General features: G+C 38.1%; 1 protein-coding gene across 1 annotated transcript in view; it reads left to right on the forward strand.

The window, feature by feature from the left end:
* Positions 1-340: 340 nt before the first annotated feature.
* kcnh7 (potassium voltage-gated channel subfamily H member 7) overlaps positions 341-17,946 on the forward strand; it is a 52,333-nt gene continuing 34,727 nt past the window's right edge. Inside the window, exons 1-3 of the mRNA XM_016668731.1 lie at positions 341-1,029; positions 1,273-1,503; positions 11,322-11,600. Coding sequence (XP_016524217.1) covers positions 954-1,029; positions 1,273-1,503; positions 11,322-11,600 — 586 coding nt within the window. The 5' untranslated portion in view covers positions 341-953. The remainder of the gene's footprint in view (positions 1,030-1,272; positions 1,504-11,321; positions 11,601-17,946) is intronic.

Here is a 17,946-nt window from a genome sequence, read left to right on the forward strand (position 1 = left end):
CAAAAGTTATCATTATTAATTATACATTTATTTCATATTTTCCCTTGCTGACCATTATAAATGGTCTTCTCCATGCTTATGGACACTTTCTGAATATCCAAGGCATAAATAACTATTTACTCCCTTCACTTTACCACATCCTCTCATGTATTGTTTACATTTTGCTCACTGATGGCAATATGATTATGGTTAATCAATAATACTATTTTTATATATAAACGTGATGCTTTGCATGATGATTCGCTTAGTACCCACGGAAACTCCTGAGCTCCTGCTGATTGGAACACATTCATTGGTGTATGTTCCCATTAATGATTCAACAGTACTTGTTAATATTAATTGTTAATGTCTGAAATATGTTCTGTTTCATAAGTACAAACTCGGAAAGAGGTCTGTCACATTCACTCTCCACTACAGGTCTGAGCAGGAAGAAAGTGGTGGTGAAGGTTATTTTAAGCGCAAAGTCTTTCCTTCAACAATATGCAGCTGCGGCAGGTTGTGAAACAGTACCCCAGGCATAGCAGCCTAAGCCCAGTGGGAACAGCGTCACTCCTCCTGGCATATTAACCAGCGTCCACTGTAAGCGCCAAACACACCGCGACGGAGGACGTCAGGCTCGCATCCCATCCTCAGAGCGAAATGCTCCGCGTACCGGATCTCACTCACGCTATCCTCCCGGATTCCGTCCGGCGTTTCGGCGAGGGGACATTCACACGCAGAGGCATACAAGCGGGATAAAGAACTCATCGATGAAGTAGGGAGGTTAAATTCAGAAAAAAGCCACAAAAAAAAAGTGGAAAGACCTATCACTCACCGCCCCCCGTCTGTACGTAGAGGATGCAAGAGGAGTCAGCACAAAGACGCAACATCTGCAACTTCTGGATTTACTTGTAAAGACGATTTTTTTTTTTTTTTTTTTTTTTTTTTTGGAGGTCGCGGAATTGTAAGTAAACATGCCTGTGAGAAGAGGTCACGTTGCGCCACAAAACACGTTCCTTGGATTAATCATCCGGAAATTCGAGGGTCAGAGTGAGTATCTTTGCGTAAATTCTGCTACCTGGCGATTCTGTGGATGTCTTTCAATGAACACTGAGATAAAAGGAGAAAAGTGAATAGATGTCTCACTTTTTTTCCCTTTTCATAAAAGCATTTAGATAACAAAGGCAGCCAATATAGTTTATTTATTACGACGTTATTGTAATAATGTTAAAAAAAATGATAAAGTTTTCTTTATTATTGTTAAACGGAGCTTATTGTCTCACCTCTTCACAGATCGCAAATTTGTCATAGCCAATGCGAGGGTGGAGAACTGTGCGATTATATACTGTAACGATGGTTTCTGTGAGATGACGGGCTTCTCAAGACCAGACATCATGCAGAAGCCCTGTACCTGTGACTTTCTCCATGGGGACCTCACCGACAAGGAGGCGATCAACCAGGTGGCGCAGGCTGTGCTTGGCTCCGAAGAGCGCAAGGTGGAGATCACCTACCACCGGAAGGATGGTGAGTAACTGGGCATGGCAAAGCAATGTGGTCAGCGGCGGTTTTGGCATGAATGACGCCCTGGGAGAGGCCTTCCTTCGGCTCCTTTTCCTACCTTTTGCTTGGGTATGGAGCTTCTTTGGCATAGATTATTTTACACGGAGTTGCACTTAACTTGTGATTTACTATGAGTGGATTAACAAAGAGTCGGCTTTGTTGTTGCATTCTGTTTTTTTTTTTGGTGGGGGGGGGGTTTCTCTTTGTTATTGTTTTCGTTATGCAAATCTTCACAAAATATAGCGTTATTTGTGAATAGGCATGGCGTGGGTATTCAAAACTACTAAAAGGAGATGCCAGACTAAAGTCCCAGGTAGATTGGGATTTTTTTGGTACTGTTTGAAACAGAGCAGCACTGCCACTTTCCTATCTGGTGCTACACACTGGCAGTAAAGTGGCTGGAATATGGCTACATCTCACTCTCACTTACAAGAAAGAAAATTAGCTGTTTTGATATTTCTATTCACAAGAAACTTAGTCATGTGGCAGAATCTAAAGTAGCCCAGGTGTCATTCTTATTGAAACTATAACACCAAGTGTATCAATAAAAAGTGTGATCTTCTCTCTAAAACATCTGTGTTTTTGACAAAGTTACTGTTTTCCAAGGAAGAAAATAAAACACAGCGGTATTGAGCCTCATATCATAAGCCTATGGTGCCACCCTTAGTCCAAGATTCTGTCAAACACATGTGAAGAAGAATTGTCATGGAGTCCAGTTGTTTTTTTGTTTTTTTTAATTGCTTACATAAAACAAAGTGTTATTTAAAGGATTATATTTAATGGATCTTCAATAGAGTCACACAATAAGTAATAACTTACAAAAGTATTAAACAGAAATATCATATATATATATATATATATATATATATATGTTTGCTATTCTTGTTTTACTCCTTAATTAATAAGATAGAAAAAAAGGTATAATGTTTCCCTCGACAAGAATTTGAAAACTACTTCTACACATGGGGAGAATATTTTTCTTTGTTTTCTTTTGAGACTTTTGTATTAAAATCCAAAACCACAAAGACATGACATTAAAACATCATTTTTATCTGTACTTAGTGTTATTTTAACACTAGTTTTTCTTTTAAAATAAACACAATTAAATAACCTAAAATATATTTGTTTTTAAATGTGATTTTGTGAAACTAAACTAACTTTTAATCAGTGTTATACATTAAAGATGCAATATCAGTCCTGGACTATTAGTGTCTATGCAGATCCTCAAAATGTTCTAGTTCAGCAGGTATATAGGTAGATGGTGACTAGTGTTTCACTTCACATCAGTTTAATTCTGCGAACATAGCCTTTAATATGCAAACCTTTATGACTGGCTGACCGGAGATGTAAATAAACATTATAAATCTTGTTTGGGGCACAACTGACTGATGTGGCCCCCACGAGGTGCTTGTGATGCCCCCGTAGCCTTTGTCGCTCTGGGCAGGGGACTGCATCACCCATGTCAAAAACTGTTACTGAGTGTGGCCGGTATGCATGCAAGTCAAGAAGCATCTTTTTTGACATGGTTCAGCCATGCCGCAGCTCCTCTTTGCTGTCCTATCATGATCCTTTGTGTCAGTCGACCACAAACATACCCGAGTCAGTTACACGGAGTAAAGTCCACATTACCCCAGATGGGAGAACACAATGAGGGCAGTCAGCTGTGGCTCCAGCTTGTAAGTTTACTCTGAAGGCAATATACAGTGTGAAACTAAAAGTCTGACTTTGATGTTGCTAAAACACACAAAGGGCTTTCAAAATCTACTTAGATGTAACATTATTTACTTTTAGAAAATTACTATTTGAATACATATTATTTTTATTCACTGGTTTGGATTGATTGACTACATTGGCACTGATTAATAAAAATAGTCCTTTCACTATGGTTGTACAAATATAAGAAATAGAGATGCAAATCTATAGCATATGTTGAACTTAGTACAAGACATCTGAGGCAAGTAACTATTAAATATTAAATATTATAGATCAGAGCTCACTGGGTGATTTCTGATCTTTGTTCTTTTTTTCCCCTAAGTTTTGATCTTGTGTGAGTGAGCAGTCAAAAGGTTCTACTATTTTAAGCAAAATCCAAAATGATTTTCATAATCATTTTTAAACTGTTTTCAGAAACTTTTATCAAACCTATAAGTGCCAGTCTCCCTGTCTATTCCACACAGATTGCAAATCTTATTAACAGATTCCTAAAAGTCTGTCAGTGTTTCAAAATCTATCATGTTTCATTAGAGACAGAAGTGACGGGGCTCAAAAGGTGTAAATATTTAGGGATATAGGTTTAACTAAAACGTTGAGTCCTCTTTAGAAATAGCTTCCACACAGACAAGAGCCCCGATTAGGCCTACAGTACTGTGCTCATTCATGGTGCTTTCACTGATTGGAAAAACATAAATATTTTGTGTCTCTGGCTGTCCGGTCACCTTTCAGGTCCAGTCAAGTTGAAAATCAGCTGATCTGGTCCCCATCTGATTTCCCTTTATGTGCCTATCAAACAGAGCCCGCATCTTGGCTTTCTTTTAAATCACATCACAAGAGAGAAGATTAGATCAGAGGTTTTGTAAGGTCATATATGCTGAACAGGATTTAAGGTTTGATGGACTGTGGGAAACAGCAATGAAAGTGACAGATTATACAAAACAGATGAGCGGAGCCACAGTGGCATCATCCTTTCCTCTTTATGTGCAGCCATTTGGCAGCAGCAGTTCTGGTCTACAAAAACAAATGTTACATTTGACTGTTGAATGGCACAGAGAGCTAATTAAGAAATGCATCATCACTCAACCATCGCCGCCTGCTTTATGTTTTATTTCTGTCTAAGTTAAGTTTTAATCCGCATGGTGGAGGCTTTGTAACCAACTGCAAAATAACGTTTGATGAATTTTGGTGCAGTTTGTTGTTAAGTGTTAGGCCAAAATAATGTGGCAAAATTTGGCATACTCTTTGTAAATCAAAGCAAAACTGCACTAAACGGAGCTGACTCAAAATATTAGTCTAAAATCCATTATAGTAAAAAAACAGAAAAAAAAAACAAGCACTACTACTGCCTTTTAAGAACTTCACTCTGTGCGTTTTCCTTATTCTAGAAGTGGGACACTATGGGTATGCCACAATGGCCCCGGCTGTATTGCTTAATTGGGCCGAGACCCAGCTGCTAGCCCTTAGCCATGCCTGTTCAACCAGGCTGTGCAACCACTACCTCCAATTGGCCCTGGATAACTTCTACTTATCACATGTTAGAGCTTGCTAATTTATTGATGCTAAACTGCACAAGCAAATATAGATGTAGAGCTTTTGGACAAACTTCTCTTCCAAAAACCACTTTTTGGAAGCAAAGTATTTTGTATCAGAGGCAAAATAACTATACAAAATGAAAAAATTAAATTATTTCATTATTTTAAGAAAATAACTACTCAGATTAGACTTCTGTGTACTATTGCCCAACTTGCTAAATTAGGAATTAACTTTGACTCACCAAGTTTTCAGAAGTTCAGCTAAATTTTGCTAGCCACACCTAGGGAATCAATAGTTTCATTAAATTACCCTGTCTGACAGCATAGGATAGGCTACAAAGATCTCACAAAACAACACATGACTTCCTAAATATATATATATATAGAAATTCAAGAACAGATCAGGAACCTAATATTTGAAATCTATGGGCTTTGAAAGGGTCATAGAGCCACTTCTACAGCTTTGAGACTCCAGTAAACCATAGTGAGAGCCACAGATAGAGAAAACATGGAAAAATGATGAACCTTCACAGGCTAGTGAACCAAAACAAGTTTTTCCTTGATCTTGTTACCTCTACTTACTATCCAAATATGCTTGAGTATCTGAAAAATTGCAAAATAACCAAAATCTGAGTGGGGCCAACTACACTCCAGACTTGAAATATGTTATGATAAACTGGCATTTGATGTTTATAACTGCAAAATTATCACCCAGATATGAATGATGTGGAGAGATAACAGTCCTAAATCGCAGAGAATTAATACAATGTCAACACTCAGTGGCATAAATCCCCAGATTGACCACCTCCTACTGTGCTCTCTGTGGAGCTTTTTATGGCCAGCATGACTTGGCTGCACACAGACAATCTGAGGTCACTCCTCATTTAGAGCAGCACATAAATGTGCATGTTCAATTTTAATTTTGAGCCAAGGCAGGGTATTTCTTTTAGCAATGCTGTACATTTTAACTGTCCCTCTGAGATGACCACAGATGCATGCGCAAACAGCAGCGTCGTTTTTTAAGGAGTTCAAATGGAAGTAAAGAAGTAATATTTTATTTAATCATAAGGAGCCAGGGTGTTAATAATTAATTGGGAGCTTGACTACATTCTGGGCTGCGGATACATGTTTAATCTACCATCCGCAGCTATCAGCCTCAACTTCTCCTCCTTTTTTCGCTCATCTTGAACAAACTGGGAGGTAGTTACATCGCTGCAGGCTATTTACACATGCCACAGTCTAACACGATCTTTTCAAAAGCGCACATGAAAGCATGTTTATTATATGGGGGAATATCTTAAAGCAACTTTGCTTTGTTAACCATCCTCATGCTACTTCTTTGTAGCATTTGAAAATCATCTTGTACCTAGAACCTTTAAAGAGCATAGCATGAGAGCTTCGAAACCTTTTGACATTATCATTGCCTTCAGTCTCATGACAATTCTCCTTGGTGTGCATCACAGCTTCAAGACACAACTCCTAATACTCCTCAGAGGAATTTGCAGTGAGCTCATGAATAAAGATGTCAGGGCTGTGACTGGGAATGAGCAGCTTACAGAGTAAATGCATTAAACTGGTATAGAAGACCCAGTTCGTAGACTTCCACTGCTATAGGGAAATTAAAGATTCATGGCATCCTGGAGAGCAATAGACCCATTGATTTAAAAGCGTCTGTAAGTCAAAGTCGATGGGTACAAAGTGCGTTTGATGCCTCTGCTTCCTCACGGTATTTCGATGTATCTGTCCTAATGCAAATAAGCCATAATCCTTCGCATTTAAACCTTTCATGTTCCTCACTCTATGTGTCTAGTTTCAAAATAAACCAGCCCCAGTTTAGACAGTTTGGCAGTCTCATTGGGTCCCTTGTTTAATGCGTGAGATTTACTGGCTTTTAGCATTCAATATGACTTAAGTTGCAACCTTAAACCTTAGTGTTTATGCTTGGTTGTTTTCCTGTGTGTTTAATGAAATGGGAAGTCTTAAAAAAATGAAGTTTGGATTGATGAATCTGGGTGCCATCAAGAGCAACAAAGCTTTGGCCTTTTTTTCCATGAACAGACAACAAGTTAAGCTGCTTATATGCATGCTGCTTAGAAAAGAAAAGTAATGGAACAACAGAAAGTGCAGAAGCTCTGTAAAGACTTCCAACATGGGGGCATTTTCTTTTAATTTGAGTGTTCCTCTTTCTGGGAAAAGCCAAGACAGGTTGTGAGAGATATTCCACATGCAGGCTTCCTCCAGCGAGGATACATATTCAATGAGATAAACACTTTCCCTTGAGGGCTTTGTAAAGCTATCCTATTCCAGAGGGTGTAATAATACTTTGTACCTGAATGAGTCTTAACAAAAGGAAGCTGACACCGTGGAGCAGAGAGAAGTTAAATGGATAATGGCTACATAACAGCAGCAGCTTAGCTAAGCACGCTGAATGATCTGGGACATGTGGCGTGCGTGGGTGCAGGGTTTCATAGGTGACTCCCCACCAAGGGGACTGAAGGGCCACGTGCACCCTGCCGAGGCTTCAGTGGCAGGGGAGAGAGGGGACACGGGACAGAGAGTGCCTCCAGTACACAAGGTGTGTTGTAGGACACTTGGGTGGCTGCACTCTGAAAGAGTGCATCCATTTTTCATTATGCTCAGCCTTCACTGCTGTCTTGCTCTTCAGTATTCATCATATATAAACTCTCCAAGCAGAAGTATCAGATTACATGTCGAATTAAGTGCTACGAGAAATTTGGATGCGTGTCGCAATTGAAGTACTTTTTTTGACACACTACTAATGTCAGCTTCATTATTGGCAGTATTGGATGAAGAAACAATTATTAATTGGGATGTGAGGGCAGTACAATGAAGTCTGTGAATAAGTGATGAGAATCTGCTATGGCTTTAATTTCATGTTTCAGCATTTGGCAGAATTTAACATATTTCTTATCCTCCCATGTATCTAAAAATACATGTTGTGTGAGGCAAAACTTGAAGAAATGAAGCACACTCCTTGAAATAGCAAGTAAACTGATGGATAGAATTTATGCATGTCAAAGATGATGTACTTTTGTTTTGTATTCTCTGCCTGTATTGTGATGAAGTGTGTACATTTTCTTTTTTCAGAATAGGATAGAATGTCACTGGTTTGCTTGATCATTTTTTCTATACTTACTAATATTCTGATGACATCGGGCTGAGAGTCCAATGCTTTCATGTCGTATATAAAAACATCCATGTTAAATAAGTAAATATCATTTTAAATTTAAATATGTCAGAGGTACAAATCATTTCAGGTTCAATTGTAGAAATATCATATAGCAGTTTTTAATTTGAAAAAAAAATGGCTTGTTCAGTTTTATTTGTGGAATTACAAGCAACTTAGATTGAAACTTAGAAACAAGAGTCTGAATCATTCTACACCAATTTCCAATTAGCTAAAATACAGTCTTTTATTTTGTAGTCTCTGAAAAAAATAATTGCTTATGAACAATCTTATGAGGTCTTATGAGGACTTTAAAACACCAAAAAATTTGCTTCCTTAAAAAATATTTTTAAGTCGTGTCTCACTAATATAGTTACACATGAGGAAATGGAGTATCATGAACTGGCAAAAGTAAATACAAGCGAATCACTGCTTATAGCTGGTGCTTAAAGTTATCCCTTTTGGCTCTGAAGATGGTGATTGAGGATGAAATTAGGCCAGACTGTGTGGCTAACAGCGGTCTCACTGAGGAGAGATAATGCCACAAGCCCCAAGGACTTTAAACAAAGGGTGAGTTTGCATGGCCTCTCCCTACATGCCCTACTCTTGACTGACTATGCCCCTAATGTTGTGTATTGGCCAAAGCAGAATAGCCTTTAAACAGAAACATGCCAGATTTCATTAGATACAGCTTGCAGCTGAGCGGTAGTTGTAGGGCTACTGCACTAGTGTTCGGAGAGGACGATGCATAAATACTAAAAGTCAGTGTTCAGCAATAACAAAGCAATTAAGCAAAAAAGAAAAAGGGTGATTCACATTTTAAAGTGAGATTTGATACTATTTAGTAAACTCATTTTACTTGAAAATAAGCAGAAGTCTTTCTGTCTTGAGGACATCCTCCTCCTTCTTTCGATACAAGTGCTCGTGACCTTTGAATTCTCTTCACAAAAATGTTCAGATGATCGTTTAATTAAACAGCAATGTCTTAATAATTGATGATGGAAATGTAATCTGGAGTAATGAAATTTCCATCCTGAAAAGGGGGCTAGGCTTAATATACCATCCCTTCATTCAAGCAGCTGTAAATGACATTTCTTGGCTCACAAGAAAACATTTTATAAATGTCAGGGACTGAAAAGCCATTCATTCGTTCATCGACGCAAAATGCATCGTCAAGGATATTAACCACATCTTGCAGCTGTGACCACGGCCACAGGTATTGTTTCCTGTGAAGAGTCTTGGCAAAGATCGGAAGTATTGAGCAGCCTGAGACCTAAATAATTAGTTATCTTCAGTAGTAAACAAACCCAGCTCTATAGCTCTAATGAATAGATTCCACAGGGCAGAGGTTAATCAAGTAAAATCAAAATTAAAGGTTACAGAGAGGAAACTAAACTAAAGGTTACAGAGAGGATGTAGAGCCCTCAAGTCCCCACATCTTTGCTATTTTTGCAACACTTTTCCACATTTAGCAAACAGTGTAGAGGAGCGTGGCTCATTTTGCAGTTTAAAATACTTTCTGCAGAGTAAGAAAATCAACACATGTTAATAAAAACAACAAGTGGAGTGGTGAGCTCAGGCTCTCAAATAAATGCTTGGAAACAGCATAATTTGCAACAGCACATTGCAGTATAACACATTGCCAAACTATGACTATTTTTTTTTACTTGATTGAGTCACCCAGTTTTGTTTTGTTTTTTTTTATAAAAAGTTTGAACATTTGTCCCAAATTACCAGACTTTCATGCAGCTCCGATAATAATTACTTTATGGTAACAAGTTGCTTTGTTAACTTAACCCAGTCAAGTGCTGTCTGAAAGCAATGACTTTTTTTTTTCAAGCGTCTAAACACGGGGTTAACTGAGAATCAAATCTCATTTTCATGCTTTGCAGTGTGCTATAATTATCTTTGTTCTTTAATTTTTTAGAAAGGAATTAATATATACAGAAATAAATTCATAATTTAGTGTAAAATGCAAAAATAAAAATAGATAAAACAAAATAAAATAATACAAATTTGTTGTTTTGCATAAATGCAAATAAAGACAAACCTATTTATGCCCTTTAGCATCTATTTGTTAAAATACTGATTCTTGCAACCCCTTTGAAATATTATTATAGCTCTAACTACTGGTGGATGAACCTCAACCTGTTTTCGGCCTATCACAGGGTTCTTTCTGTTAGAATCTCCACTTGTTTCTACTATTCACCTCAGCAAGAAAATACACAGCCCCAATGCACACTATGATGAAAGTAGAATGTGAAGAGAATGAAGTATTAGCAAAATCCATCAACAATCATACATTATTGAGATGTAAACGTAACAACTTGAAAAACTACTTTCTGAAATGCTTCATCACATGCTGCCTTGAGCTCCAGACTTTTTCAAGCATTGTGAAAGGAAATGACATATTTGCAAAGTGGTAAAATTTCACTTTTCTTACTCTTTTGCATGTGTTACAGGCCTGAAATACAAGACCTGAGTAAACACTGACATCCAAAATAAAGCTGCGAAAAAGCATGACATCTCTTGCTTTAAAGCTATTCCTGTAGTGAGTGATAACAAGCATCAGATGACAAAATTCAATATATATCTTTAATGAATTACTTTGTGTCAAACTGAAGCTGCATGATGTTCAATTCACACTTTATAAGACCATCCAAGATTTTATATTTGTATATTTAATTTTTATATTGCACATAGAAAGCAGTTTCTCTACTCAGAGTCCCTCTCGGATTACCAAGATTCTCACCCTGTCTCTCCGGGAGAGCTGAGATGTATCCACTTGTATCCACAATCTCATTCTTTCTGTCCCTACTCGAATCTCATGACCAAAGATAAGAGTAAGAGCATCGGCTAGTAAATTGTATTCACTATGAATCCAGGTACAGCGTTCACATTGCTGGAGACTCAATCTTTCCCTCACTCTTGAACAAGACTCTGAAATACATAACCTCCTCCACTTGGGGTAGGACTTTGCCTCCACCCAAAAGAAGCATTATATCATATCCTTCCACCAAGCAGCTGCTAGACTTTAGAACCTCCACTGCTCCCAATAACCTCAGACTAAGAAAGAGACTAGACCCATGTCGTTATGTACATGTGTACATAACGACATGTACACATGTCGTTATGTGTACATCCAAGCTGACATTTGCTCAGTCTTTTTTTTTTTTTTTGTAAATAGTCTGTTGCTGTTTTTTATGTACACATATAAATATCTTGCATGTTTTTTTTAAATTCCCTACTCAGTTACAAATTCCTTTCAATCCATTATTTCCTAAGTTGCAGAGTTGTCCTCCGTGTACAGTTATTTATTCTTTTGTTATTTTTTTTNAAAAATGATAAAGTTTTCTTTATTATTGTTAAACGGAGCTTATTGTCTCACCTCTTCACAGATCGCAAATTTGTCATAGCCAATGCGAGGGTGGAGAACTGTGCGATTATATACTGTAACGATGGTTTCTGTGAGATGACGGGCTTCTCTAGACCAGACATCATGCAGAAGCCCTGTACCTGTGACTTTCTCCATGGGGACCTCACCGACAAGGAGGCGATCAACCAGGTGGCGCAGGCTGTGCTTGGCTCCGAAGAGCGCAAGGTGGAGATCACCTACCACCGGAAGGATGGTGAGTAACTGGGCATGGCAAAGCAATGTGGTCAGCGGCGGTTTTGGCATGAATGACGCCCTGGGAGAGGCCTTCCTTCGGCTCCTTTTCCTACCTTTTGCTTGGGTATGGAGCTTCTTTGGCATAGATTATTTTACACGGAGTTGCACTTAACTTGTGATTTACTATGAGTGGATTAACAAAGAGTCGGCTTTGTTGTTGCATTCTGTTTTTTTTTTTGGTGGGGGGGGGGTTTCTCTTTGTTATTGTTTTCGTTATGCAAATCTTCACAGAATCTAATGTTATTTGTGAATAGGCATGGCGTGGGTATTCAAAACTACTAAAAGGAGATGCCAGACTAAAGTCCCAGGTAGATTGGGATTTTTTTGGTACTGTTTGAAACAGAGCAGCACTGCCACTTTCCTATCTGGTGCTACACACTGGCAGTAAAGTGGCTGGAATATGGCTACATCTCACTCTCACTTACAAGAAAGAAAATTAGCTGTTTTGATATTTCTATTCACAAGAAACTTAGTCGTGTGGCAGAATCTAAAGTAGCCCAGGTGTCATTCTTATTGAAACTATAACACCAAGTGTATCAATAAAAAGTGTGATCTTCTCTCTAAAACATCTGTGTTTTTGACAAAGTTACTGTTTTCCAAGGAAGAAAATAAAACACAGCGGTATTGAGCCTCATATCATAAGCCTATGGTGCCACCCTTAGTCCAAGATTCTGTCAAACACATGTGAAGAAGAATTGTCATGGAGTCCAGTTGTTTTTTTGTTTTTTTTAATTGCTTACATAAAACAAAGTGTTATTTAAAGGATTATATTTAATGGATCTTCAATAGAGTCACACAATAAGTAATAACTTACAAAAGTATTAAACAGAAATATCATATATATATATATATATATATATATATATGTTTGCTATTCTTGTTTTACTCCTTAATTAATAAGATAGAAAAAAAGGTATAATGTTTCCCTCGACAAGAATTTGAAAACTACTTCTACACATGGGGAGAATATTTTTCTTTGTTTTCTTTTGAGACTTTTGTATTAAAATCCAAAACCACAAAGACATGGCATTAAAACATCATTTTAACTGTACTTAGTGTTATTTTAACACTAGTTTTTCTTTTAAAATAAACACAATTAAATAACCTAAAATATATTTGTTTTTAAATGTGATTTTGTGAAACTAAACTAACTTTTAATCAGTGTTATACATTAAAGATGCAATATCAGTCCTGGACTATTAGTGTCTATGCAGATCCTCAAAATGTTCTAGTTCAGCAGGTATATAGGTAGATGGTGACTAGTGTTTCACTTCACATCAGTTTAATTCTGCGAACATAGCCTTTAATATGCAAACCTTTATGACTGGCTGACCGGAGATGTAAATAAACATTATAAATCTTGTTTGGGGCACAACTGACTGATGTGGCCCCCACGAGGTGCTTGTGATGCCCCCGTAGCCTTTGTCGCTCTGGGCAGGGGACTGCATCACCCATGTCAAAAACTGTTACTGAGTGTGGCCGGTATGCATGCAAGTCAAGAAGCATCTTTTTTGACATGGTTCAGCCATGCCGCAGCTCCTCTTTGCTGTCCTATCATGATCCTTTGTGTCAGTCGACCACAAACATACCCGAGTCAGTTACACGGAGTAAAGTCCACATTACCCCAGATGGGAGAACACAATGAGGGCAGTCAGCTGTGGCTCCAGCTTGTAAGTTTACTCTGAAGGCAATATACAGTGTGAAACTAAAAGTCTGACTTTGATGTTGCTAAAACACACAAAGGGCTTTCAAAATCTACTTAGATGTAACATTATTTACTTTTAGAAAATTACTATTTGAATACATATTATTTTTATTCACTGGTTTGGATTGATTGACTACATTGGCACTGATTAATAAAAATAGTCCTTTCACTATGGTTGTACAAATATAAGAAATAGAGATGCAAATCTATAGCATATGTTGAACTTAGTACAAGACATCTGAGGCAAGTAACTATTAAATATTAAATATTATAGATCAGAGCTCACTGGGTGATTTCTGATCTTTGTTCTTTTTTTCCCCTAAGTTTTGATCTTGTGTGAGTGAGCAGTCAAAAGGTTCTACTATTTTAAGCAAAATCCAAAATGATTTTCATAATCATTTTTAAACTGTTTTCAGAAACTTTTATCAAACCTATAAGTGCCAGTCTCCCTGTCTATTCCACACAGATTGCAAATCTTATTAACAGATTCCTAAAAGTCTGTCAGTGTTTCAAAATCTATCATGTTTCATTAGAGACAGAAGTGACGGGGCTCAAAAGGTGTAAATATTTAGGGATATAGGTTTAACTAAAACGTTGAGTCCTCTTTAGAAATAGCTTCCACACAGACAAGAGCCCCGATTAGGCCTACAGTACTGTGCTCATTCATGGTGCTTTCACTGATTGGAAAAACATAAATATTTTGTGTCTCTGGCTGTCCGGTCACCTTTCAGGTCCAGTCAAGTTGAAAATCAGCTGATCTGGTCCCCATCTGATTTCCCTTTATGTGCCTATCAAACAGAGCCCGCATCTTGGCTTTCTTTTAAATCACATCACAAGAGAGAAGATTAGATCAGAGGTTTTGTAAGGTCATATATGCTGAACAGGATTTAAGGTTTGATGGACTGTGGGAAACAGCAATGAAAGTGACAGATTATACAAAACAGATGAGCGGAGCCACAGTGGCATCATCCTTTCCTCTTTATGTGCAGCCATTTGGCAGCAGCAGTTCTGGTCTACAAAAACAAATGTTACATTTGACTGTTGAATGGCACAGAGAGCTAATTAAGAAATGCATCATCACTCAACCATCGCCGCCTGCTTTATGTTTTATTTCTGTCTAAGTTAAGTTTTAATCCGCATGGTGGAGGCTTTGTAACCAACTGCAAAATAACGTTTGATGAATTTTGGTGCAGTTTGTTGTTAAGTGTTAGGCCAAAATAATGTGGCAAAATTTGGCATACTCTTTGTAAATCAAAGCAAAACTGCACTAAACGGAGCTGACTCAAAATATTAGTCTAAAATCCATTATAGTAAAAAAACAGAAAAAAAAAACAAGCACTACTACTGCCTTTTAAGAACTTCACTCTGTGCGTTTTCCTTATTCTAGAAGTGGGACACTATGGGTATGCCACAATGGCCCCGGCTGTATTGCTTAATTGGGCCGAGACCCAGCTGCTAGCCCTTAGCCATGCCTGTTCAACCAGGCTGTGCAACCACTACCTCCAATTGGCCCTGGATAACTTCTACTTATCACATGTTAGAGCTTGCTAATTTATTGATGCTAAACTGCACAAGCAAATATAGATGTAGAGCTTTTGGACAAACTTCTCTTCCAAAAACCACTTTTTGGAAGCAAAGTATTTTGTATCAGAGGCAAAATAACTATACAAAATGAAAAAATTAAATTATTTCATTATTTTAAGAAAATAACTACTCAGATTAGACTTCTGTGTACTATTGCCCAACTTGCTAAATTAGGAATTAACTTTGACTCACCAAGTTTTCAGAAGTTCAGCTAAATTTTGCTAGCCACACCTAGGGAATCAATAGTTTCATTAAATTACCCTGTCTGACAGCATAGGATAGGCTACAAAGATCTCACAAAACAACACATGACTTCCTAAATATATATATATATAGAAATTCAAGAACAGATCAGGAACCTAATATTTGAAATCTATGGGCTTTGAAAGGGTCATAGAGCCACTTCTACAGCTTTGAGACTCCAGTAAACCATAGTGAGAGCCACAGATAGAGAAAACATGGAAAAATGATGAACCTTCACAGGCTAGTGAACCAAAACAAGTTTTTCCTTGATCTTGTTACCTCTACTTACTATCCAAATATGCTTGAGTATCTGAAAAATTGCAAAATAACCAAAATCTGAGTGGGGCCAACTACACTCCAGACTTGAAATATGTTATGATAAACTGGCATTTGATGTTTATAACTGCAAAATTATCACCCAGATATGAATGATGTGGAGAGATAACAGTCCTAAATCGCAGAGAATTAATACAATGTCAACACTCAGTGGCATAAATCCCCAGATTGACCACCTCCTACTGTGCTCTCTGTGGAGCTTTTTATGGCCAGCATGACTTGGCTGCACACAGACAATCTGAGGTCACTCCTCATTTAGAGCAGCACATAAATGTGCATGTTCAATTTTAATTTTGAGCCAAGGCAGGGTATTTCTTTTAGCAATGCTGTACATTTTAACTGTCCCTCTGAGATGACCACAGATGCATGCGCAAACAGCAGCGTCGTTTTTTAAGGAGTTCAAATGGAAGTAAAGAAGTAATATTTTATTTAATCATAAGGAGCCAGGGTGTTAATAATTAATTGGGAGCTTGACTACATTCTGGGCTGCGGATACATGTTTAATCTACCATCCGCAGCTATCAGCCTCAACTTCTCCTCCTTTTTTCGCTCATCTTGAACAAACTGGGAGGTAGTTACATCGCTGCAGGCTATTTACACATGCCACAGTCTAACACGATCTTTTCAAAAGCGCACATGAAAGCATGTTTATTATATGGGGGAATATCTTAAAGCAACTTTGCTTTGTTAACCATCCTCATGCTACTTCTTTGTAGCATTTGAAAATCATCTTGTACCTAGAACCTTTAAAGAGCATAGCATGAGAGCTTCGAAACCTTTTGACATTATCATTGCCTTCAGTCTCATGACAATTCTCCTTGGTGTGCATCACAGCTTCAAGACACAACTCCTAATACTCCTCAGAGGAATTTGCAGTGAGCTCATGAATAAAGATGTCAGGGCTGTGACTGGGAATGAGCAGCTTACAGAGTAAATGCATTAAACTGGTATAGAAGACCCAGTTCGTAGACTTCCACTGCTATAGGGAAATTAAAGATTCATGGCATCCTGGAGAGCAATAGACCCATTGATTTAAAAGCGTCTGTAAGTCAAAGTCGATGGGTACAAAGTGCGTTTGATGCCTCTGCTTCCTCACGGTATTTCGATGTATCTGTCCTAATGCAAATAAGCCATAATCCTTCGCATTTAAACCTTTCATGTTCCTCACTCTATGTGTCTAGTTTCAAAATAAACCAGCCCCAGTTTAGACAGTTTGGCAGTCTCATTGGGTCCCTTGTTTAATGCGTGAGATTTACTGGCTTTTAGCATTCAATATGACTTAAGTTGCAACCTTAAACCTTAGTGTTTATGCTTGGTTGTTTTCCTGTGTGTTTAATGAAATGGGAAGTCTTAAAAAAATGAAGTTTGGATTGATGAATCTGGGTGCCATCAAGAGCAACAAAGCTTTGGCCTTTTTTTCCATGAACAGACAACAAGTTAAGCTGCTTATATGCATGCTGCTTAGAAAAGAAAAGTAATGGAACAACAGAAAGTGCAGAAGCTCTGTAAAGACTTCCAACATGGGGGCATTTTCTTTTAATTTGAGTGTTCCTCTTTCTGGGAAAAGCCAAGACAGGTTGTGAGAGATATTCCACATGCAGGCTTCCTCCAGCGAGGATACATATTCAATGAGATAAACACTTTCCCTTGAGGGCTTTGTAAAGCTATCCTATTCCAGAGGGTGTAATAATACTTTGTACCTGAATGAGTCTTAACAAAAGGAAGCTGACACCGTGGAGCAGAGAGAAGTTAAATGGATAATGGCTACATAACAGCAGCAGCTTAGCTAAGCACGCTGAATGATCTGGGACATGTGGCGTGCGTGGGTGCAGGGTTTCATAGGTGACTCCCCACCAAGGGGACTGAAGGGCCACGTGCACCCTGCCGAGGCTTCAGTGGCAGGGGAGAGAGGGGACACGGGACAGAGAGTGCCTCCAGTACACAAGGTGTGTTGTAGGACACTTGGGTGGCTGCACTCTGAAAGAGTGCATCCATTTTTCATTATGCTCAGCCTTCACTGCTGTCTTGCTCTTCAGTATTCATCATATATAAACTCTCCAAGCAGAAGTATCAGATTACATGTCGAATTAAGTGCTACGAGAAATTTGGATGCGTGTCGCAATTGAAGTACTTTTTTTGACACACTACTAATGTCAGCTTCATTATTGGCAGTATTGGATGAAGAAACAATTATTAATTGGGATGTGAGGGCAGTACAATGAAGTCTGTGAATAAGTGATGAGAATCTGCTATGGCTTTAATTTCATGTTTCAGCATTTGGCAGAATTTAACATATTTCTTATCCTCCCATGTATCTAAAAATACATGTTGTGTGAGGCAAAACTTGAAGAAATGAAGCACACTCCTTGAAATAGCAAGTAAACTGATGGATAGAATTTATGCATGTCAAAGATGATGTACTTTTGTTTTGTATTCT

The sequence above is a fragment of the Poecilia formosa genome, unplaced genomic scaffold, assembly GCF_000485575.1.
Source record: "Poecilia formosa unplaced genomic scaffold, Poecilia_formosa-5.1.2 Scaffold16, whole genome shotgun sequence".
In the NCBI taxonomy this organism is placed as follows: domain Eukaryota; kingdom Metazoa; phylum Chordata; class Actinopteri; order Cyprinodontiformes; family Poeciliidae; genus Poecilia; species Poecilia formosa.